Genomic DNA, 25,515 nt, shown 5'->3' with positions numbered 1-25,515 from the left:
GTTAAAGGTCCACTTTGCTAATTTAAGAGCGAGTTCATATATTGTTGTGACCATTAAACCAGATAGTTGCATGTTGAAGTTAGAAGATAAGTTAGAAAAATATGTAAGAGATGCACATTATGGTGAGTCCACAATGGCGCCGCCTTTCGTACAGGAGGCTATGTGGATCTCTTCAAATCTTCAAGCAAAATCCTGGGTTTCCAATACCCTAGGGCCCCATTTGTTTAGAGGGGAAGGTGGGGTGGGATTGTTGGGAAGATGGGACCCACATGTTGGTGGGGTTTTGTCAGGGTGGAAATGTTGAGGTAAAGTTGAGGTAGAGTTACTTTTTCTCATGAATAGTAATTAAAGTCACACCAATTTGGTGAGACTTTAGATGGTAAACGGGTGGAATTTTGAAGTGCCACATAAGCAGACAAAGCAATTAATGATGCCCCTTAAACTTTTGTAAGTTCACCACCCCAAATTAATCAAACTAGGTTGGGGTGAGATTTTGAAGTGCCACACCAACATTTTTCCAGCCCAATTCTCCTACCCCACCTAAGTCCCCTCTAAACAAACGGGGCCTAATTCTCAAAACTAGAGAGAAAGAGAGTGAAATTCATCCAAGGGGGAGGGAGAAAATTTTCGGCCAGTAGTGTTGGTCGTCCCCCCCCCTTTGAGTGATTTGATATGTGAGGCTCCAAAGAATCCCACTTGGAAATCCCAATGAGAATCTAACACTCTCTCTCCTCCTTGACTTGAACCTACTTAAACCTAATGGGCTTCAAATTGGTGAATAAGCAGAGTCTTAAAGGGAAAATAAGGGTAAATTACACGTCACCCCCTGGTTTTCAAACGAAACTCAAATCAACCCCTAGTTTTTGAAAATGCTCAAATCACCATTGTATTAGACCTCAATATGACAAATTAGTCCCTACCATTAGTTTTATGCTGTTAGGTGATGATGTCAGCTAGTTAAATAAATTTAAATTCCTAAACTACCCTTGACACCCAAACATAGATTTTGAAATGTAGTATTGTAAATTTAATTCTATTGTTTTAGTACAAGGGTTAAATAGTTCTTTCACACCACTAACTAACAACTGACTAACACTGTTACTGTAGAGGCGGACAGATGAATTTTTTCAAAAAGCAGGGGGTGATTTGAGTTTCGTTTAAAAACCAGGGGGGACGTGTAATTTATCCGAATAATAAATTAATTATTTTTCTATTTAATGGATAAATAAAATTAGCACCACATCCATTAAATTAAATAAACTACTTAATTAATTAGCAAATCCCAAAATTACCGTTATATAATAATAACTCATTATGTACCAACCCTCCACTAATCAACATCATCATTATGGAATCTAGAACATGTACATATGTACTACCAAACCCCATTCCATCATACATGTCCATATTAGAGTGTCTGTGTACGCGACCGAAATCCGCAAAAACACAATCAAACATTTTTAATAAAAAACTACATATAATCGATCATTTTGTGTGAAAATAAGTTTTGCAAAAAACATTTCTGATACGGTACTGGATCCATATTCTAATCCGACCATCCACTGACAATCGCTATCTTTATGTTCCCCAACCGGGCAGTGGAGACCATGTTGAGTAATTCTTTCACTCACAAAAAGTTCACTTATTCCCAACATACCAGTTTTGATTTTCTTGAACCTCAGTCATTGATGATCCAAAGAATGCATGCACATTTCGCAGTGACAAGGTCCTCTCAGATATTGTGTCTCGGTGACACATGTCTATCCCAAACCTACAATTGACAGTAATACATGAGGGAATTGGCAAAGTAGATTATTTGCCAATGCACGTCATTATGTGCACTCACATACGTACCCCACCATCAACATGCCTAGGCATACCCAATGCGACAACCATATGATAAGGATGCTCAGCCCAAACCCTAGTCGTGACTACCATTTTAAGTTAAACTTATGGACACACAATACTCAAAAAATTTATATCGCATGTGATAATATTAAACCAAATTGTATAAAACGGTTTAATACAATGTAAACTTAAACGAACCAGAACAAACCGGATTTGATGGACACATAAATCCAGCACATAGTCCTTAGGTTTTATTTTAAAATTGTTCATTACAAGGGGCGGGACTAGACACCCCATTCATATAGTCGTTGCACTTGTGTACTCATATGAATGGAGATTCCAGGGTACAAGTACGAGTGTACATATAGTATGTACATTGAATCAGATTATATGAAAATTTCACATGTGTGCTACGGTTTGTTGATTATGAAATTAAATTTTCGGCTTCGACCGTTAAAAAAAAAATCATCTGTTGTGTATAGTTAGTCCCTTGACCTGAGGGGTCCTTATCGATTGAATTTTCATCTATAGTGTAAGAGTACACATACTATATGTACATTGATGTCTCCTTGATCACGTATCGATGTACTAGATTCACAGTTTTCAGCCTTATTTAAAAGTGATGCCTAACATGGAATCCACTGCCCTTGTTGAGGGAATATCGAGGAGGGAGAATGTCTATAATTGATTAGCCAGTAACCCATATTTGGTGGCATTTTGGTAAATTGTTTACAAAGTGTTCAAAACTATTATTATTTATTTTCACAAGCAATTTTGGAAAAAAAACTTATGATCCAATCAAAATTACAAAATCTCTTAAATGGAATTTTCTATAAATTGGGATTATGACTGTAATTTCTTGCATGCCTTGCAGCCTATAATGTGATATTGCATTGTGGGGGACTAATGCATAATTAACTACTTAATTTGGGAATTTTTGGTTACACCTGATTGGCTATGTACTTATTAGTAATTACCATGTTAGGGAATGTGGCATTAACCTGACACATGGCAAGCTGTGTGGAACCCTAGTGGGATCCTACCCCTTCCGTATTGGTTAAAACCATTACATAGCGTATTTATTATATGTTTTATTCTTTTGGATAATATCCATTAGATGAGGATTTTAGTGAAAGGCATCAAGATATGGGAAGATGTGTCAAGGAATCTATTCTATGCACTTTTATGAATTTTTATTCTAATAGCAATTAAATAATATCTTAATTGTATGAGATAATATTATAGATTGATTTATGGAGATATTGTGATTGGCTCCATTTTGAAAAACCAAATCACATTCTAAAAATACTTTAGAAAGTAAAGCATATAAAGATTGCATACAAGTAATAATTGTCATTGACAATGAATAAGTCAATTTATCTCTCCCTAGAGATTTAGCTCCATCAACAATTCTTCACTTGTTGTCCTCTCTCTTGTACTTATGATAAGTGCTGCTCATACTAGGGTTTTTAGAAGCCCCTAGTATTCTTGGACTTAGACATACATACGGGAACGAAAAAGCAATTGGTGGTAAGAACCAATCACGGAAGGGCTAAGGTCACTTGGAGGGTTTGCACCTGTAAGCCGTAAGGTAACCACTTTCCCTTTTCTTATGTCTGTAAAAATTTTGTATGACTGTCACTATTGGTAGGATGATCCGTCTGTATCCATTGCCCAACAAGACTTGGATTGTGGTCATTGAATTAACATTCAAAGTCACGATAAATATGATGTGACAACCTGATCTAAGGTTAGAATTTCATAAATTTATAAGGGGGTAACAAATGCACACTATTGTCAATTGAGGGTAGAGTGTTGTTGAATTCTAGATCCGTCATTATAGTCTCTGATTTGTCGTCAAGTATGAACTTGAGTTTATGGTGAAGAGTAGAGTGTACATCTCCTATAGTATAGATCGGTAGTGTGATCTTAAACCAAGTTATATCTTGATGTTTATTGTGATTTAAAATGTTATGTGAATGGTCTTGATCCAAATAAAATATTAAAAATAAACTTGAACCATATCCTTCCCAATTGGAATCATTTAATAGACATACAAACTTGATAATTTCTTTATCATCTGTTACCATATATAGATACCATCCGTGTCTTGGTGAACATGAATTTTTAAACATTATATAATATAAATATACGACTGGGCTTTCTTTCATTAATGGTGAAGGAAGAATCCTTTGCCCATGGATGTTGGTATCATCAAATGACCAAGGGCACAAGTATTTTCAAGTTTGTCAATACAGAGTGGGAATTTGTTGATGGGACATATGTCACATCACCATAGGCCAGATATTTTCCTCCCGTACCAGTGAAGAAAAACTTTAGCTTTAACCATATACCCCAAGGGTCTGTTTATTTAGAGGGATTCTAATGGGATGAAATTTACGGAATGGGAAAGTTGGACTTACTTTTTTCATTCTAATGGAAAAGTGAGGTGTTTGGTTAGATGGGGTGAGAAAGTTAGCATACAACATCTACAAGGCAGGTTTTTTTGTCTACTGTTGTATCCTCCACCCTAAACCTTTCCAAAGTCCCACCAAATATGTGGGATTCTTGAACTATTCATGGGAAAAGGAAATGCAACGACTCTTCCTATTTGACCTCTTTCTCTTGTAGAACCACTGAATAATCCCACATCGCATGGGGATGTCCCATGGAATGTGTATATATGTTGTGGTCTCCTTACTTGGTATGATGCGTTTTAAAGTCATGAGAGGTTTACCCTAATATGGACAATATCGTGCCATATGTAGGGCCGAGTACGTGACACTCTATTGGTGTTAGACCTAGGGATGGGTTTCACTGTCGGGAACATATCTGTAGTGGAAACGTGGATGTAGAATCATAGAATAGTCCCACATCACCTGGGGATGTGCCATGGAATGCGCATATATGTTGTGGCCTCCTTACTTGGTATGCCGCATTTAGAAGTCGTGAGAGGTTCACCCCAAAACGGACAACATCGTGCCATCTGTGGGGCCAGGTACGTGGCATTTCATCTCTCTCCATTGCTCTGTGACCAACACGTTGATGGTATGAAGAATCATATGTTGAAGAATAATAAATAATTAAAGAAACTCATCTTTTTTTTTTCATCTTTGACCGTGAACCAAGAAAGAAAAGACTCATAGACAAAAAAGAGAGGATAGAAAGAAAGATGATTACATATTTACATTTTAGAACATCATAATCGATGGAGAAGTCTTCCATGAGCTTGCATCAATTCCATCGACCATGACAACAATTAAGTAGGAATTCCTGGACTCCAATTACCATGTGCTCATAATCTTTGAGTAAATGTACATGGACTCATCATATACGACGTACCATCCATAATTCCATATGGAGGAAGAACCCGTTCGATTCCATCTGCCACTGAAGACATTGGAGGATTTCTAAGTAATTGAGTTGATGCAAATGTGAAATTGTCACTCCCCCATCCCGATGAAAGATATTTTACAATAAAGGGGGTGACAAGGACGACAAGTGTCATCCCACTACCTACAAGGATCACAGATACAGTGTCCCGAGCCACAGTCCACCCTGTTATCAAGTCATGATAACAACAGAAAACGTACCCAATGGAATAATCTTTCCAATTACAGAGTTAGAGGAAGCAAAATTCATTTAAATCGTGTAAATATAGAGCATCGATTCTCTAATATTAACCATAGTACAATTGCAATATTCGTAACCATTCATTTCTCTCATTTATAATTAAACAGAAAGTTTATACATGAATGTAGATGAATACAGAAATAAATAAATAAATCACGCCACTAGGGCACCATTCTTGGGTGTACATCGACATCCAAATCATAGCCACCGGCTCCACTTGATTCTCATCCATAGGTGCTCATCAAGAGATTACCTACATATCAACTAAAAAGGGGGTTGCGCAACGGGGTTAGCTCCACAAGCTAGGGAGAGAGCAAAGGGGAATGCATATACACACAAACACGCAATTTCAAGCAATTCATGATGCATGTAAATATTAGATTCATTTTTCACCTAGCACACAATTCTAAGTCAAGTGTATGCTACTGTGATAACTTTGGAGACATTAAGGGTCACTTAATTTATCGCCCCAGTAAAACCTCAATTATCAGGAGGGAGCCTACGCTAGTAGAAGCCATCAGATCACCCAGTGGCAGACCCCAATAGCCATCACTATCCCTGACCTGGCCTCTCTCCCCCACAGGTAACAGGTGCTCAGACTATCCAACACATAAACCCCTGTTGGCAAGGGTCGTAGCATAAGGGAGCAAGGATCCTAGCCACAGATATACTACATGTAGGTCCTATCGTCCCGAGAGGTATTTCGGGTGCATCAAAGTCCCATTCCATCTAGTACCCGGGTACCAGCATGGCATGACACATACAGATCAGGATGACAATTAACAAGTTTCATAATTAAAGTTGGGGTTCCGATACTGGTACACCTGGCACCATAACCCGATACAGAAGTGAGAACAATATCACATCACATTCTTAGCAGTTCACAATTGAGATAAATAATGTAATGCGCACAATGCTTATATTTTATAAAATAGCATGATAATGATTGCTTAATATATATATATATATATATATCCAAGCCCAAGCAAATCACCCAAAACCCACTCACCGAACACAGGTGTCACCCGGCGTGGTTGACATGAATCTCACCGGTGCACCAGCTATCCATCGAGTTGAGTAGCCTAAGAATACAAAAACAAACGTCAAGAGATGTATAGAGGGGTCCTATGTTATGCCCCCGAAGTTAAAATTAAGTTTCAACCAAGACAGCATGGACAGACTCACGTACCGAAGGAACAGGGTGAGTCCATCCCTGACTCCGTTCAGGCCAAAAGGTCAAAACACGAGGGATTGATCCACGGATGAAACTTCTACTTGGATCCGTTCCTACATCCGTTCGAATTCTGAGACATACCCGAGAGCAAGCGGAACCACGGACGGCAGCGCCTTCTGAATTCGTCCTTGCATCCGTTCGATCCCTGAGACATTCCCGAGAGGGAATGGACTTGCGGGCAGAGGCAACAGAGTAAATCCGTTCCTTTATCTGGTTGAATCCAGTCACTGGGATTACACTGGACGGATTATCGGACGGAACCACCATGATGACTTCGTTCGTGCGTTCGCCAAAAATCTTTTTCAAAATTTCTTAGGGTTTTCCCTCCAGCTTGGAACCTGGAATTCACATGGCACTCAGGGTCATTGAGGGGTATTCTAGGTCTTCCTAGAGTCACTAGAACCTAGGCTTACCTCATGGATCCGAGATCACATAAGGGTTTTAGCTCCATTGGTCAAAGGGTAGGGTTTTATGGTTTAAAACCAAGGATTCAGCAACAATGGCTGCAAGACAGCTAATAGAAGCCTTGATTAGAGTCTGGTCATTACCATTTGAGCTCCCTTTAAGGGTCAAGCCTCACCTTGAGTCTCAAATGGAACCCTAGGTTAACTAAAGCTCAAGGAATCTACTTCAATCGAGAATTATAAATGGAAAAGAGGGATGTACCAAGGGTTAGAGCTTACCTTGGTGAGTGGAGGTCCAATTCCAGCCCTAGCCAACCTTGAAGATCCACCTCCTCTTCCTCTTTCTCTTCCTTTCCTTCTCTTCTCTTCTTCTCCTTCTTCCCTTTTTCTTCTTTTCTTCAAACCTTGGCCGAGCAACAGGAGGGAGGGTAGGGCAGCCAACCTCCTTGGCATGCCTTCCATCTTCTTCCTTTCCCCTCTCATTCCTCTTCTTACTTCTCCTTCTTCTTCTTCCTTGTCTCTTCTCCTCCACGATTTGCTTGGAGGGGGATAGATAGGAGAATATAAGGCTTAGCCCTTATCTTTTAAGGACAAGAAGAGGCCTTAGGGCATGTTTGCCTAAGTGTCCCTAAGACACAAGATAGCCCTTTGGGTTTAAATGGGCTTTAAGGCCTGTTTGGCCAAGGTCACCTCCTAATTAGTCTATTAGTTAGGACATGTTTGGGTCTACCCTAACTCCTCTAAGGCATATTAGTCTTTAAGGTTTGTTTGGTTCAAGCTATAATAGAAGAACTCGTTATTTACTTAAGTTAAGTCTTGTGGGCCCACTTTCATGGTCCAATCAACCAATTAATGGTAAGGGTGGGAGTCCATATTGTTCGAAGGCCTAATTATGATGTCCGGGACACGGGGATGTGGGTCCCACAGGAAAATAAATCAAAAGGGCAAGTAACAGCACAGGCGGATCCACGAGCGGAACCAGTCGAGTGAGTCCATTCGTGACTCCGTTGCTACTGTCAGGGCTCAAACCTTGAGGAAAGTTACGGGGCTTTGACCCGTACTTCCAGGACTTCGAGGGGACACTTATAATGGTAATTTAAGTTCAAGGTCACAGGGGTTGATCATTGCTACCATGGCATTACCCATTGGTAAAGTCTAATTTAACCCAGGGGTATTAGAATATATTCCGGGTGCGGATGTAACAGAAATAGATGTGGATTCCTTTGGTTTTATAGACACAAGACATTCGTTTGGTTGGGATAACCTGGGTTGCAGATCTTTTAAGAACCAAACTTGCTCCTTGCCTTCCTAAAGATGAAGATTTGTTTTGGCATAACCATTGGGGTAATCGGGATTGCAGATCTTTAAAAAACCTCCTATTTACAACGAAATATAGATCAAGAATTGGCAGAATTCACACATCTCTTTTCCATCCCCTATCTATTTGTTCTAACCCCTCCCCATCTACCCACCCTGGCCACCCATCACTCTCCTCGCCATGGTTTGTAATTTCGGGATCAGATTAGTATCGGCCGAGACCAATCTTGATTATTGTTTGATCTGATACCAATCCATTGGTATGACCTATGGGTAAAATAGTCATAAAAATGGTTATTTATTTATTTATTAAAAAGTTGGCAATTTCGTCTGATCAAGATCAATTTAGGGTTGTTCGGATTGGTATCTGTAAGTAACGCGGTCCTCGTGAGGGGGTTTCCTCATCCTTATGGCGACAGAATTTGCCTTTCATGGATTATCGCATATCATTTTGATATATCATTATGGGGGATTGGGATCATGCTTCATAGGAATGGAGTCGTCGCCTAGGATTAGGGCCTAGGACCCAATTGGAGTAGCCCTGTCAGGGGTTAGCGGAAAGGGCTACGTGATTCCATATGATCTGGTAAGAGATTATGGGTAAGTGGTTTGGTTACGAGCATAGGCGGGTATTAGTACTCAATCTCGCCCGGTTAAACCAGTCTTTCAACTAGATGCAAGGTTTAAAAAATTCTCGCTTTATAATATGTCCTATATCAACATACAAGACTAGATTATGATACACTAAACATGACAAAGCAAAGAAAAATCATATACTATGTACATTAAAACGAGTTACTTTAATGGTCTACATTATGTCAAAATAAAAAGGTAAGAGATAAATACCTGTCAAGAAATAAAAAGAATAAAAAGAAATATGCGATGTCCCACCGCTCAGGTGGAGACGGATGATCGGCTTGCCTCTCTCTTGTCGGACAGAGTAAGGGCTATATGAGATGTGTTTCGTTACTCAGACTTTGGGCAGAGCAACGACTGTATAAGGGGTTTTCCTTATCCGTATGCAGACAGAATAACGGCTTAACATGAGATGGGAGCACTCTCTCTTCAAATAAGGTAATCGACGGATCTACTGGTGACTTGAGAGAAACCTAAAAAAAATAACTCAAAGGGGCTTGAATAGAGGCAAAAAGGCGAAAAAACAGGCTGGGACCCTCTCCCCACTCTCCTCTTCCTTGAAAATGAAGGAAGGGGGCCTCCCTATTTATAAGGGTGACCTACTGATCACGGTGCCGTGATGGTCCTTCATGGCGTCGTGGATGATGTTACTTTGGTGACGTCTGTCATTTTCGACGACACCGTGGAATGCCTTCTCACGGGGTTGTGCTCTGGGCATGACATCACCAAGCATTTTTTGACTTTTTTGGGTCAGTTTGGGCCTATTAGGTTTTTTTCTAGGATCGTCGTGGTCTAGAAAGGTGAGTAGTACCTCATTCATCATTTGATAAAAGAGTCTTATAAGTCATTTTTAATGATGTCGAGATGATTTGATTTAGATGTAGGGGCAAGAGTTCTTTTTGAGAGAGAGATCGATGTCTGTCCGTGTCCTGTTGTCATCATCGCCGAGAGTGATAAAATTCAGTGTCTACAATATCAAATCAATATCGGCCGAGACCAATCTCAATCCAATACCTTATAAACCATGCTCCTCGCCATCTCTCTCTTCTCACTTCCCTATTTGAAAGATCCATACGGCATTGGGGTAAGAAAGTTTGAGTTTCCTTCATCTTTAGTTTTAGTGACCTTCACCCCCACACTCTCTTCTAAACAACAAGCCCTAGAAGTTAGGTAGATACCAAGAATCAGGACGTTAATCACAATTTACTCTGTTTTTACTGCTACACAGTGACATTCCACTTCCGAAGTCCAGAAGTCCAGAGGTAACTGTCAGCTACGGATCTGATTGGCTGGGTCACCGGTGAGGGTCGGGCATAATATATCTTTGCTTTACAGAAAAAGGAAAAAAAAAAAAAAAAAAAAAAAAAGAAGAAGAAGAAGAAGAAGAAGAGGGAAAAACCCAAACACCACTGTTACGGCCATTAAACAAGCCGAAATATTTTTCATCGACCTTCCAAATACGAAGTTCAGAGCCGTTTGATTTGCGGAACCACAGGTAATCAGATGAAATCCAGGCGTCATTCGCTCATCATTCACTTTTTATGATTGTTTCTTTTGCTGCCGAGAGGGAGGGAGGTAGACTGGTAGAGAGAGAGGGAGGGTGGGAGGGAGTGATGGAACTGCAAATCAAAGTCGCAGAGGCGGTTCGCATACTGAACCACGATTCGCAATCTTGCAACCGGGTCGCCGCGAATCAATGGCTCGTCCAGTTTCAGCAGACCGACGCCGCTTGGGACGCCGCCACGTCCATCCTTACATCCGATCGATCATTCTTCGTTGATTTCGAAGTCGAGTTCTTTGCCGCTCAAATTCTCAAACGAAAGGTGCCCAGCTTTGTTGTTCCACCACGCCCACTCCCCCCCTTCCCCCCCCCCCCCTCTTTTTTGGTTGTTCTCCTCTGTAAAATATTATCCCTCCCCTTTGCCCCTCTCACTATGATATCTGCTCGTCTTCTTTGTATGACATTTTACTAGCGTTTTCACGTGCTTTCGTTTGTTCTGGCTATCTATTGGTATCAACGCTTTCGTTCTTTCGTTTGGTTTTCAATTTCAATTTCAATTTTTTTTTTATTTTGGGTCATTCGTCGATGTTTTCTTATTTACTTACCCGACTTGTATAGCTTAATAGTAGTGTCTGTAATGGAGTTAGGGAGCGACAGCAAGTATAAGATAACGCCGTGAACAATAACTAGGAGATTTTTGGAAGCATCGTGTAAATGAAGATGAAGAAGAAGAAAACGACTTGGAGATGTGGTGGGAGTTGAGAAAATGGAATGTTAGTTTGTGCCTATGAAATTTGTCCCAGAAACTGGAAGTGCCATTTGTACATTTTGAGTTGCATGTTAGTTGTTTATATGCTGAATGGAGAACAACATTGTAAATGGCATAAAAACATGCAGAGGTCGGAGGTTGAATAACCGTTATTGACTTAATGGATCATGTCAAGTGTCATGATCTTATCTTCTTGCAAAGTCCCAAGCTCATTTAAACACGTTAGTACGATGGTTGAGCTTATGTAAAAATTAAATTCAGATATCTTTACAGTCCCACTCACTCCATTTTACTCAACTGAAAACAAGACAATATGTTGTAGCAGTATGTTGCAAAAACTTGTGCATCTCTGTGCTCTTCTTTTTCACAGCTCATCACATACCTGAGCTGTAAATGGTACTGTGTTAGGTTCTGTATCAAATACTTCTTTCAACTTATTTAAATGTGTTAAGACCATTGCCTTTAGACAGATAAACAAGTTTGGGCAAGGCAAGTGTAATTACGGATATGGGAAGGTCTTAGGCACCTGGTCCGCCCGATAAAAACTGGTCTTCCCAAGTGCTTGGCACTTCCATCAATAAGGTAAACAAAAAAGAACTTAGAAATTGTCATTGAAACTGCCGGTTTGTCCATTTTCTTGACTGGACAAGTAGTCTAGAGTTTGGACATGGACTTCATATAATCCAGGCAATTCATACATTTATAAAGTCTCTCTCTCTCTCTCTCTCACACACACACACACACACACACAAACACTGTGTCTCTTTCACACACAAGAAGGAGAGATACATGGTGCAAGAAGTGTTTCATGTTAAAAAAAACAGCAAATTAAATCTCCCAATTCATGTTAAAATCCTTTATTAGTTTGATGTAAATAGAGTTGGATGATGCTGGTTTGCCTCTTTTGTTGTAGGAGGCTGTCAATAGAATTGTAAGTGGAGCTTTTAGCCAAAGTTTGAGTTTTTTTAATGCCTGTTTGAAGTTTCAAACATTATGACATTTATATTTTCATGAATCAGCATGCCTCTTTATCTCTTTTTGAGGATGTTCTTATACTCTTATTTGCTTATTACAAGGAAAGATCTTCATTCTCGTAATTCTCACTAAGTTTCTGTCTCATTTATGCCTCTTCTCTTCTTATTTTTTAAATTAGTGAAGTCTCTAATGTGTTACTGTATTCTCTATCAATGTTATGATACCACAGATCCAAAATGAAGGATATTATTTGCAGTTGGGAGCTAAAGAGGCTTTGCTGAATGCTCTTCTCCTGGCTGCAGAAAAATTTAGTTTGGGGCCTCCACAGGTGCTGTATATTTTGAAACAGTTGCTTCATATTCAATGGTGTATTAAATAGCTGTGGTGAATTAAAATTGTAAATTTTTTTTTTTTTTTTTTGCATTTATACATTCTACTTTTTATGCTTGTTTTGCGGTCTGGGATCAAGTGTGTGTTATTGATTAGCATCATTTATCTCTTGAACAGCTCTTAACCCAAATTTGTCTTGCACTTTCGGCACTCATACTTCGTGCAGTAGAATATAGAAAACCAATCGAGCAGCTCTTTTCCAGTCTCCAGAGTCTCCAGAGTCAGGATAATGGCAATTTTGCTGTTTTGGAGCTGCTTACTGTTCTGCCAGAAGAAGTTGTTGAGGACCAAAATGGCGATTGTAACATTAGTTCAGCTTGCAGATGCCAGTATGGCCGTGAGGTTGGGAGCTTCTGCAGAAGCATAATCTTCTTTCTGGTCTCATTTCAGTACAATGCCTCCCCCTTCCTCCAATACTCCCTAGGCGTGTGCTCGAGTTTAATTAAAACATTTGTATTATGATATTTTCAACCTACCTTTATTCTATGTTGATGTGATTTCTTCATATTTTAAGCAGCTGCTTTCACATACGCCCATGGTTCTGGAGTTCCTACTGCACCAATCTGAGCAAGGGATTGATGATTGTATTCAACTAAATGAGCGGAACCGGAAAATTTTACGATGTTTGTTGAGTTGGGTAATACCATTTTAAGAGATATGTGTCAATGCTTGTTCTTTCTGATTAATCATGAAGCTATTGCACATTTGCACCCCCTTAAACAGTGGCTTGCAGTTTTTTTCCTCTCTATTAAAATTTTTTAGTTTTATCTTGGAACCAAGTTGTGCTTAAATAGTTTGAGACATAGTTACTGGTTGGGTTTCCATGCTTTCCCCCCTCCTGATCTGAATTTAATTTTATTAATATAAGGAGCAGTAGCTTGACATCTATATCCAGCTTTAACTGCCTCTTCTAAGTTTCTAATATGAAAGTTTATTTGAATCTCAGGTTCGCGCTGGCTGCTTCTCGGAGATCCCGCCCTCTTCCTTACCTGGACATCCACTGCTTAATTTTATCTTCAACTCTTTGCAGGTTCTTTTCTAATACTTATTGTAACAGTTCCCATGTTTAATTTTCTTGTGCACTCATAACTATTTTAATTTGGTTGGGCATAGGTTTCATTCTCTTTTGATCTGGCTGTTGAAGTTCTCATTGAACTTGTGAGCAGACATGAGGTATGGGTGTTTTATCTGGCCATTGAGTTTCATTTCTGGATGATACTCCTTGAGTGAAAGACTATTATTTGGATCACAGTCTGTGCAAATTGCTTCAGTCTTGAAAGATTATGAATTCTTTATTCATTGTATCTTGCCTGTCTGTCAGTTTTTTCTTTTTTCATTTTTAATCTATTGGTTGGCCACTTGACCTTGTGATTTCAGACTTCAGAATAGGGTCCAAATTTGGAGGTCTCAAAGTATTTTCTCTTCACTTGTGAAGAAAATATTTTAATGCTGTATAATGGGACACTTTGAAGTATTAACAATTGGATGAGAGTATGTAACTATTGTTTTTGGGATAAGCAAAAATTTTATGATTACAATTTTAGTAAAAAGTTATGGCAAGAAGATTTCTTGTTGGGCCACACCCATCCAAGGTAACCTGGGTGGCACACCTAATTATGCCATGTGAGAGAATGATTTGCAATTTTGACTGTTGGATGTTAGGGAAGGTCTGGATCGGCCACGTGTCAAATTTCAGACCCAAATTCAATCATTTACTTTCTAATGTATATCCAAACATTTCTCACTAGTCTAGAATTTTTCAACGCTTCATTTTGCCATGTGGCAAATTCTCATTGGGCTGTAAGCCTGTAACTTGACATATGAGCAGAAGACCTGTTCTGCTATCCACCAAATTTCATCCTCATCCGACTAGCCACATGGGTGAAATAGGTGTCCACCCAAATATTCATCCCTACGGTCCCAACCAGAGAACTCACTCCCAGTAATTATTGGAGAGAGTTATTTTGGGGAGATTTTGGCTTCAGGATGTATCTAAACAAGAGCAGCATCTATGGGAACAGGGGAAGATTGGTTGCTTGAAGGATTTGTGAGTATGCTTAGGCTTGTAATTGGAGAAAATGACCTTGCATACCTATTACCTTGGTCATCGGGATTCGGGTGCTAAGCCAAATCGCATTAGCATTTGGGAATTGAGACCAAGGTTTAAAATCTCGTCTTGTCCAGCCATTTCGGGCTATGGTATTTTTTCTGCCATTTTTCGGCACTCCATCTCGGTGGGATTTTGGCCATATTAAGGCCTGATACTTTATGTACACCCTTATTTAAGCTAAATAAACACATTTAAACCTTCATATTGCAAAAAAATGAACTCAAAGTGGTGTTTTGGGTTTGCACCCTTGATTGACAGTATACGGTCGGACCCTGATCTATAAATAGTTAAATACACATTGTTTAACGAAATATACTGAAATTTCATGAAATTTTGACTAAATTTACCGAAATTTGAACATATTTCATTTCGGAAGTCCATCTCGTCTCGGTAGTGTTGAAATTACCGAAATATACCAAAATTTCGGCGATATATCGCAAAATTTTGAACCATGATTGAGACTGAGTTTCAGAAGAATGAAAGGAAATCTTATGGGTCAGGAAAGTAGATATTTTTCTTTTGGTGGGTGATCATTGATGACTTGTGCACTTGCTCACCAACTGTCAATCTCGGAGTTCAATGTTGCTGTTGAAGAGATGGTAAGATCCAAAAAACTTTTTTACAGGAAGGAAGAAGAACGGAAAAGAATACGATTTTGAAGAATGGTAATGATCCATTATCTAGCAAGTAAGTGTATAAATTCCCTTGCAATCTCTTTGTTTGGTGAGATAGAGTTTGACGATGTGGAAAGGCAAACGGTTGCCAATAAAATGGCCAACCAGAGAGTTTAGCCAAAGGCTAGCCTCATTATCCAGTAAACCAGATGGACAATGGGTGATCTTGGAGCTCCCAACAATGGAAGGAGCAACAAAGTGGAGAGGAGGACCCGCACTAGAAGGCACGGGAGTCTGGCTAAAGAGGGCACTCTGGGCCATTGGTTCTCTGAAGGGGGAGGGGGTGGCTTTAGCCTAGCTTAGGAACTTTTAACTAATCTAATTTAGGATGGACTTTAGTTTAACTAACTAGTGAACTAATTTACTAATTAAAATTCTAATTGATCTTAGAGCTAATATAATTTAATTAGATTAATTAACCTCAATTACTTTGTCAAATCTGATTTCCAGCCACCTCCTCTTTGTTTACTAGACCAAGTCATAACCACCTCCACCTTAGAGCCATGTGACTAACTCTCCATTGCCACCACCACCACCACCTTGCCATGCCATATGGCTGGCCTCCCATTGCCACATCCTCCTTACATGATGCACCTCTTACTTACCTAAACATGTGGCGGGATTTGAACTGCCACCACCTCCTTCCCCGTGCGCATGGTGGCTGCCTCATAGGCCACCACCTCCTTCCTCAGCCATGTGGCTGGCACTCATAGTTCAAAAACTTGGCGAGATCTCGGAAAACTTGGAAAACTCGAGCTTCTCGAGATGAGATGACATACGAGACACAAAATATGCACAATTTCGAAAAACTCAACCGAGATTTCGAATATTTTGAGAATCTCGGAGAAATCTCAGTGAAATCTTGAATATTTCGAGAATCTCGACCTCCTCAATACTCAGAGTCATGGTATTTTATTGTTGGGACTTGGGAGTTAAGACATGGAAGACTAGGGCAGTATGGTGTCTATGACTTATGTATTATTCATTGTGCTTAGGTTGGGTGTCTATGTAATATGCATTGTGAACACTTCATTGTATCTTGTGGTTTATTGTAGAAACTTTAAGTCTTTAATATTTCTTAAATAATTATTCAATATTATGTGCATAATTTACCTGTTTTACTTGTCAATTATGTCTCATATCATTCAAACAATGTGTAGAATAGGCAATATTACATTAAGAGTTCGGCCTTTACTGCCAACTAAGGGTGCAAATCCAAAACACCAAATTTTATTTATTTATTTATTTTTCAAGTTGAACCTTTAAATATGTTTATTAAGCCTAAAACAAGCTCACCTTAAAGTTTCGGAGCCAACTATGGCCATATGCCCACCGAAACATTAAAAAAAAAAAAAAATGTCTCACTGAGGTCTCGCTGAGATCTCGGGATCTCGAAAACTTGACCTGGTCGAAACCGAGTTTTAGAACCTTGCTAGCACTCAAGAGCCACCTCCTTCTTAATCATGCATATGATGGCAGCCTCTCTTGCAACATATGGTCCAATAGGGTGCTGCCACCCATAAACCCCATTAACGTTAATTAATCCTAACTAATATGGATTAACCTTAATTTTATTTTTGGGTGCATGGATTAACCTTAATTGATCATGGTTAACTTTAAGCATGCCACCTCATGCTTCACTATTCACAGTGTATAAATTACAAAAATAAGACCTTATAACATACATCATATATCCTTAATAACATAGGCATACATGAGTATTAATAAAATAATTTACTTGCCATAACAATACTATGAAATATTGCATCTCATTAATATAATATAAAAAGATATTAAAACAGAATATAGAGTATTAAATAATTTACAATCTCATGCCATTGCTCATACTCGAAAATTACAACTATGCCAATGCTCACTTATACTAATATAATAATACAACTGCATCATTAAAATAATGATAAATAACAATTATACACACCCATTACAATGCAAATATTATAAAATTTTCAAGGACATTTAAAATAATAATAAAATAATCAAGTCATGCATGCGGGGTGTTACACTTATTGTGATACTTGAATCTTCCGAACACAACATTAAAGTTGGTCGACAATGGTTGGAAGAGCGAAAAAGTGTAGTTGATTGCGATAGCAAATTGTGTATGCTAAAACCTTCTCATCTATGATAGACATTTGTTTTGAAAGTATTGGTTGACAAAGTATGCTCAGAGTCAAAGGAGGCGACACCAATACTGCAGCCACAAGAAGAGCCAAAAGGGTTCTACCAAAAAAAAAAAAAAAAGAAGAGCCAAAAGGGTCTTCTCATCTACGATAGACGTTTGTTTTGAGAGTATTGATTGACAAAATATGCTAAGAGTCAAGGCGACACCAATAATGCATCCACAGGAAGAGCCAAAAGGGTCAACACGAGGAAGACCGCTCTAATGTGAGACAACAAGTAACGATAAAGGGGGGCAGGATGATTAATATAGTTGAAAACAATTGACTACTACTATAGTGATGGATGTTCTACATATTGATTTTGTTATTCCCCATATATTTTAAGATGAGGATACATCATCAACGTTTTGTCTTCCGAACTTGATTCGTGATACTGCTGTGCAGCATACCCTCCCTAGCTCTTCTATTTCTGCCCTTCTACAAAACTCAAGGGCAGGTTTTTCTCAGCACTGTGGGAATTGATGCAGAGTTGCAATAGACATTAATCCCATATGGAGGCCTATGCTCAAGCTTGGGAGGCCCATAAGGTACTGGCGGCAGTCCAATGGGCTGAAATTGACCTATGGATAGTTATATAGGTTGGTTGATGCAGATCCAAGCATCCGCAAGAAGAAGCAGCCGCCCTAAGATTAGGGCCGAGTTTTGGAGCCTTAGTTTATTTCCATACTTAGCTATTTCAGTCTTAGTTTATTTTTGCATTCCATACTTAGTTTATTTTCCAGTCTATTTGTAAACTTAAATTGAACCGGTTCAGACCTGGTCCAATTTAAGTGATCTATTCCTATTGGTTGTTAGGGGATTAATCCTATTGGATGTTAGGGGATTTAATCCTATTGGTTGTTAGGGAATATTTTAAGTTGTTAGCTTTTAAATTAAGTGTCCCACCCCCTCCACGATTTAAGAAGGGGAGTGATTCATATTTGTAATAGGATTTGGGCCTTAGGCCATATTATAAATTAATAAAATCGTGGGAGGCTCCCCCACTGTTCAGATTTCAGAAATTAAACTTTGTTTTGCTTGCTGCCTTGCTCCTTTGAGAGTGTTGCCTTGTGAGTAATATCAAGGTGAAGGGATTGGTGGACCTTCAATCCACTCTGTGCTTCTTGTAGACCGGGAGGATCTTCTTCTCATCTCCTTGCATCTTGTAGATCGGGAGACCCTATCTTCTTCAAGCTGCTGCCATTGAAGATATTCAATTACAAGTAAGTAATTTACTGTTTCAGCATTCACATTCTTCTTCTAATCCTCTAACCTAAACCCCACCCTGATGCAGCCCCAAGTAGGAAGAAGAAGAAGAAGAAGAAGAAGAAGAAGTCCTGAACTTAGGGCTTAAGTAGGGAGCCATAGGTTAGGTTTATTTTGCTTACATTTCCCATACTTAGTTTATTTTTTGTGGTTTAAATTAGTTGCGTCCAATTGGTTCAATTGGTTTAATTTAAGTAAAGTGTTCCTATTGGCTAATAGGTTCTTAAATCCTATTGGCTAGTATGGAATCTTCTTTTAAATCTGTAGTTTTAAGTTGGAATCATAGTTGTCACGGCGTCACGGCGATCCAAGTCGGTGGAGGGGTGTCACGTCGATATATCAACATGTCGCCCGCCATGGCGAGCATGTTGACCATGTTTTATTTTTTATTTTCTCTATTTTTAATGTTTTAATAGATGTATACTCAAGCCATGTTTTATTTTTTCTCTTTTGTTTCTCAAGTTTTAAGAAGAAAATTCAGAAATCAAAGAGGGAAAGAAGAAATCGAAAGAAATCGAAGAGGGAAAGAAGACAGGAAGAAGAAATCGAAGAGGGAAAGAAGAAATCGAAGAGGGAAGAAGAAATTGAAGACAAGAAGAAGAAATCAAAGAGGGAAAGAGAGACAGGAAGAAGAAATCAAAGAGGGACGCCCTGGCGTAGGTCGCCATGCAACCTTCTCCAGCGCTAGGACGCCATGGCGGCGCCATGGCGACGCCTTGACAACTATGGTTGGAATCTTTTAATTTAAGTTAATAGGGGTAACTAAGTCTTTTCAGGGTTTTAAATTAGGTTCCTATCACGATTTTAAGTGAGGAGGTAGTTAGATTGTATTAGGAGTTGGCCTAAGGCCTTATTATAAATAAATAAAATCGTGGAGGCTCCCCCACAATTGAATTTTAGAAAAAAAAGACTGTTTGCTGGCTGCCGATTGTCGCTGCTGCTGCTCCTTGGAGTGTTGCCTTGTAGATATATGAAGGAAGAAGGACAGGTGGACTTCCTGTGACTCCTTACTCCGTGACGGCTGGGAGGTTCTCTCTTTGTGAAGGTGGTTTCATCCTTCATTGATCAAGCTGCTGCCAGTGGAATCCTGTGGTAAGTTTGAATTTAAAGTCTGTTTTCCATTCCTTCTCCTTCCCCATTCGATCCCCCTTTAATTTCTGTTTTAATTTCATAAACCGTAGTTCAATCTAAGTTCTGTCCAGCCCTATCCCCTCACCCAATTCCTCTCAGATTTCAGGCATATTATCCCTATCCCAGCCCCTATACTTGATCCTTGTTTGAACCCAATCTGATCATCCAAAACCCTAAGTTTCACCCTAGAACCTGAAACCTAACACCCAAACCCTAACCCTAATTCTGCAGGAATTTTAAACTCATCCAAATCCCAATATTTTTATAACAAAATAATCCCCTAGACTTGCTGATCATTACCATATGTGACATTCACCCCTAACCCTAAATTTGCCCTAAACAGTCCCAAATCTTCCCCAAACAGCAGACTCGATCAGAACTTGATTTTAATTGGCTTCTAGTAGGGCTTTACCCTATCTAGAACTACATTACACCCATCCCCAATCGACCCACTAAAACCCTAGGTCCTCTATATCCTGTCCACTCCTATCCCTCCATCCTATTTAATCCAAATTACCACCACAACTACCTATCAGCAACCCTTCCACTCGACCTTAACCCTAGGTCCATCTTCCCATCAAAACCCTAATCCCCCTCAACTCTAGTAAAATCCCAAAACCCTAAAACCTGTCTAGACATATCTAGCCATAAAAAACCTCACATATTACAACCGAACTACCCCCTTACTGCCTCTAGCACTCAACCCAAAGCCCATCCCTGAATTCCCATCCTAAACCCTAAATCTCATCTCTCTTTCTTTCCTCATAACCCGAAATCCTAATTTTCTAATTTTTAAATCTTCAATCAAATATCATTAAACCTTCACTGTTAGCTTCCCCTAAACCTGCCTAGCTTTACCAAATAAGATCCAACCCCATTACCTTAAACCTAATTCTAATCCCAACCTAAATTCTCAAATCTGCCCCAATCGGCCAGCTGTTTGGAAGGTCCTGGTTATTTGGCTCCTAGTAGATCCTTTGTCTATCTAGGACTACATTATTGGCCCTTTTATTTTTTTGGGTTTTATTTTAATGGGCCTAGTTTAGTGGGGATAAAGTTAGTACACGGAATGGTAGTTAAGTGTTTGAGTTAGATTAAAATACTCAGTTGGCAAAGACCAACACCTCGCAAAGAAGAGGTCATGAGTTCAACTCTCCTTGGGGCCCAACTATCAAAAAAAAAAAAAAAAAAAAGACAAAAAAAAGAAAAAAAGATAAAGAAAAAAACTCAATAGCTAAATAGAATTCTGTTTTGAGTTTATTTACTTTATTGAGTGTGTGAGTAATTATGAATCCTTTTATGAGTCAATTTAATAATTTTAGAAGGTCTTTATATATGTAATAGACCTCCATCATTTTTTTTAACCCGAATATTATCTGGGACCTGGGCTGGCCCATAGAAATTTTATTAAGAACCAATCAAGAAAAAAAGGAATTACAAGGGGGGACATTCCCGCTTTACCCCAACCCGCAAGTACAAAAGCTCACTCACTCAACAAAGAGGCCAGCTTACCTTACCCTTAAACCCAAAACAAAGAATACAACTATTTGCGAATAACAGGAAAACCAGCCGCATCTTCCCTAAGAATTTTCTTAAGATCTGAGGGAAGATTGAGCGAAGAATTAAAGACCGTGTTTGACGCTGAATCGCAAGCATAGTTGGCTAACCAATCTGCAGCTCTATTTCCCTCCCGAAAAGTGAAATTAACCATTGGCTGGAGGGATTGCATCAACATAAGAATTTCCTGGAACCAGTACCACCCCCTCCAAATATTGCAGGATCTTTTAGAGATGCATTGAACCACAACAGCAGAGTCAGAATTTACGTGGAAGTCCTGAAAGCCCATCTCAGCACAAAGCTGAAGACCATATCGTTAGGCTCGAAATTCCGCTATGGAATTAGTACACTCACCATAATAATTTGCAAAGGCAGCCAGAGCCTGACCATTTCCATCCCGTATAATTCCTCCCCCTCCACTCACCCCAGGGTTACCTCTACAAGCGCCATCAATGTTGAGTTTAATTACATTAAAGAGGGGCACCAATAGACTCAAGAGGAGGTTTGAAACGAGCCTGAGGTGGGGCCATATTAAAGATTTGAAGGGTAAGCTTATCCCTAAATGACAGAGCTTTCTTGTAAGAGTCAATGTATGGGATTTCTCTCACCCAATTCTTTACCGCTTCCACAATCACACTAGCTCTCCCCTCATATCTTCTGCTATTTCTTTCTTTCCAAAGCTCCCAAATGATGAGAGACGGGATCAACCCCAAAAATAGACCTCCATCAATTAGAATTGATTTAAGTTAAGAATATGAGTTTTTTTTCTTAAGAGTTTTGATGCTGTTGAGCAATGCATATATCTCATACCTTATTTTTTCTTTTCTCGTTTGTTCTCTTCTTCCTCCCAAGCAGATCGATCTCATCCTTTTCCCTCCCCTTCCAACGCAGTCAGCTGCAAGGCTCTTGGAATCATAAGTGTATCTCTTTGAGGTCTAATGATTATTTTCTTACTATGTAATGCAGGCTTCGGAACTTTACTGCTGATACTTAATTAAACACAACAGATAATAGATTAGTTAAATATAACAGCAACCGTCACTACGTCCTATGCTCCGGCATTAACTCTTGCGAACGGCCACTTTGTGCAAATGCCAAATGTTAAACCATATCTAATCCACCTCCTTGGGCCTTGTGAAAGTGAGACTTGCACTGGGTTACGGCCCTTTAGTTGTTTAATATTTAAGACAGAAATATAAGATTATTGTTCCGAAGAAAAAAGTACGGAGCCTGTTAAATAATAATTTTTTTATTCCGGAACTTGTATATCATTCATCATTTCACTCTTTACTTGAAAGAGCAAGGATTCTTAGTCAAGTTAAGATTTCTGCTTAAGATTTTGATAAACAGATACTTCTGTTACTACTTACTGTTTTATCATCTTTGCATATATATATATATATATATATATATGTATATATATATTGTGGGGGCGGGGGCTTAATTTTTCTTTTGTTTTTGTTATGTAATAATTTGTTTGTGAAAGTCAGTGTTGCATTTCTTCCAAGGTGTTGTTTTCTTTGAACTATGCTTGCTTTTATAGGGTCAAGTTAAGTTTTCTGCTTAAGATTTTGATAAACAGATACTTCTGTTACTACTTACTGTTTTATCATCTTTGCACTTTTACTTTATATATATATATTTTGTAGAGCGGGGGCTTAATTTTTCTTTTTTTTTTGTTATGTTACTTGTTTGTGAAAGTGAGTGTTGCATTTCTTCTAAGGTGTTATTTTCTTTGAACTATGCTTGCTTTTATAGGGACTGCCCCAGGTATTGCTATACAGAGTACCTTTCCTTAAAGAATTACTTCTCCTACCAGCTCTTACCAGTGGAGATGAGAAAGTAATTGGTGGTCTTGCTTGCTTGATGTCAGAAATAGGGCAGGCTGTAAGTATTCCATCCATAATCTGGAATTCAAGAATTGTGGTTTCACTTGTTTTCTGAGGATTGTCACATGTCAGCAACATTAGTGGTTCTTTTGTCAGGCAGTCACCGTTATCGACATTAACTACAATACTGCAAGGATGTGCAGAATTTGTTTCACATACGTTGTTTGAAATCTATTTTCTATGTTTTAACTAATTGTCCTATTGGGTTGTATATTAGGCACCAGCTTTGATTGTAGAGGCAAGTGCCGAGTCAATTGTGCTTGCAGATGCACTTTTGAGGTTGTTCCTATTCCATATTTCCATTCTACTTTGTAATTGAGAAACATTAATTTGCCTCTTGTTCTGCAAACTGCAAAAGTCCTGTTGTAATTTTTTACTCTCTTCATAACATGGACAATATCTTTACATACAAGTATTATTGATAGCCATGGGCAGCAGCCTTGTGTTCTGCCAACTAAAATACTCATGTAGTATTTTTTTACTCAGTTCATTAACATATGCATTAACTTTACATACAAGTATTATTGATAACTATTGGCAGATGGAATCATGTAGGGTAAAAAAAACAAGGTAGTCTAGTTCTTGACCCTGTCAGGTAGGATCAACTATGCGGATGTTTCCCATTGGGTATTGGTGTGTGCAATGGACATTTCTTATAGGGTTTAAAAAAATAAGCTTTAGGAGTATGTGGCTACATTGTTCGGTACTTGTTGGTTTTTCATTTTTGGATTTTTGAAATCTTTATTTAAATTGCCTGCCTATTTTAAGAACTTTGGCTGTAGCTTTATGGTTTAGGATCTTATTTGATTTCTTTTTTGAGTTTCATTATGCTGGGTTAATTTTAGGTTGTCCAAGAGATGTAAAGTCAGTTTGAAATCCAATCTCCGTGAGAAATAAATCGAATTAATTCTACTTATGCATAGGTCAAGCCCTCCGATAATTAGGTTTGGCCACAAAAGGTTACAATAAATTTAAATATAAAAGTTTAAACACCGAATATGGTTTCTAGTTGATCAATCAAGAAAGTATGGTTTGAGTGGTCTAAACTCAAAGAAAATTTATAGCAATAGTCAGCCAATAGAGTCTTCTAAAACTTGCAGGCTTGCAGCCAGGAGAAATATGATCATTAACTTCTTTCAGGAGAAATATGATCATTAACTTCTTTTCTTTCCTTTTTTATGTGAGGTCAACTAATAATAAAGAAATAAGAGGCTGGTTGGAGGGACCAAGTCGAATTTAAAGCTGCTGAAAGATCAACCTGGGATCATTTAAAGCAACAAATAGCATGCATAATGGATCTCAGAAGAAAAGCGACAACAGAAGGCATGCTCACAACTCCATGAAGCAAGTAAATAGACACAAAAACATTACTCATCCTTTGATTCAATTGGTTCTTGAAACTTGAAAGAAGCCTAGGAGAGATCTTCACCTGCAATTTGGGGCCTTGAAAATCAAGGTGTTAAAAAAAATCCTGAACCACTTGCCTGGAAGAAGCTTTAGATTTCTGAAATATTCTTTTCTGTCTAGCTTCCCAGACAAACCAAGAAATGACTGCAGCAGGTGAGAGAAACAGTTTGGATTTCCTTCGTATTAAATCCATAGAATCTTGAACAGATAATCAGGCTAGGAATTTCCTCAGGGCAAACCCACTGTTAGCGAATTTCTCCAGCATTTTACACCCCACCAGGTAAAAGGACAGGCAAGCATAGAGTGGGTGACACATCACATTTCCTATTGATCTTCCTTCCTCTTTTGATGAGGTGTTCCACTGTTATATCTCATTTTTACTTCTTGTGCATTAGATTAACTTGACCTTACCAGGGCTTCAGGATCCAAGTTTCTTAACTAGCAGATTTAAGAGGTTAGAGCATCGCTATCCTGGATTGCAAGAAAAAGTTCCGGATCTCTATAATTACCACTGCTTAGTTTTCAATTCACCTCTGAGCGTCAAATGAAATGTGAATAACCCGTCCTCTTCTCTTTGAAACAAGGGGTGCTTCC

The 25,515-nt window shown here is 38.9% G+C and overlaps 1 protein-coding gene across 7 annotated transcripts in view; it reads left to right on the top strand.

Annotated features, from left to right (window-relative positions):
- Window positions 1–10,477: 10,477 nt before the first annotated feature.
- LOC122671474 (importin-13) overlaps window positions 10,478–25,515 on the top strand; it is a 144,508-nt gene continuing 129,470 nt past the window's right edge. For 4 of the 7 annotated variants that reach the window (XR_006334351.1, XR_006334350.1, XR_006334352.1 and 1 more), the window contains exons 1-8: window positions 10,478–10,895; window positions 12,547–12,645; window positions 12,825–13,049; window positions 13,222–13,344; window positions 13,654–13,737; window positions 13,821–13,880; window positions 23,384–23,512; window positions 23,732–23,793. Coding sequence is in view for 4 of the 7 variants with exons in the window: in XM_043868708.1 (XP_043724643.1) it covers window positions 10,614–10,895; window positions 12,547–12,645; window positions 12,825–13,049; window positions 13,222–13,344; window positions 13,654–13,737; window positions 13,821–13,880; window positions 23,384–23,512; window positions 23,732–23,793 (1,064 nt within the window). In the remaining 3 variants the exon portion in view is untranslated. The remainder of the gene's footprint in view (window positions 10,896–12,546; window positions 12,646–12,824; window positions 13,050–13,221; window positions 13,345–13,653; window positions 13,738–13,820; window positions 13,881–23,383; window positions 23,513–23,731; window positions 23,794–25,515) is intronic. The other 3 variants (XM_043868706.1, XM_043868705.1, XM_043868704.1) reach the window with 3 other exon arrangements.

The sequence above is a fragment of the Telopea speciosissima genome, chromosome 8 (assembly GCF_018873765.1).
Source record: "Telopea speciosissima isolate NSW1024214 ecotype Mountain lineage chromosome 8, Tspe_v1, whole genome shotgun sequence".
Taxonomy (NCBI): domain Eukaryota; kingdom Viridiplantae; phylum Streptophyta; class Magnoliopsida; order Proteales; family Proteaceae; genus Telopea; species Telopea speciosissima.
The sequence above is the reverse complement of the archived record's forward strand: the minus strand, read 5'-3'. Positions and strand labels throughout refer to the sequence as shown.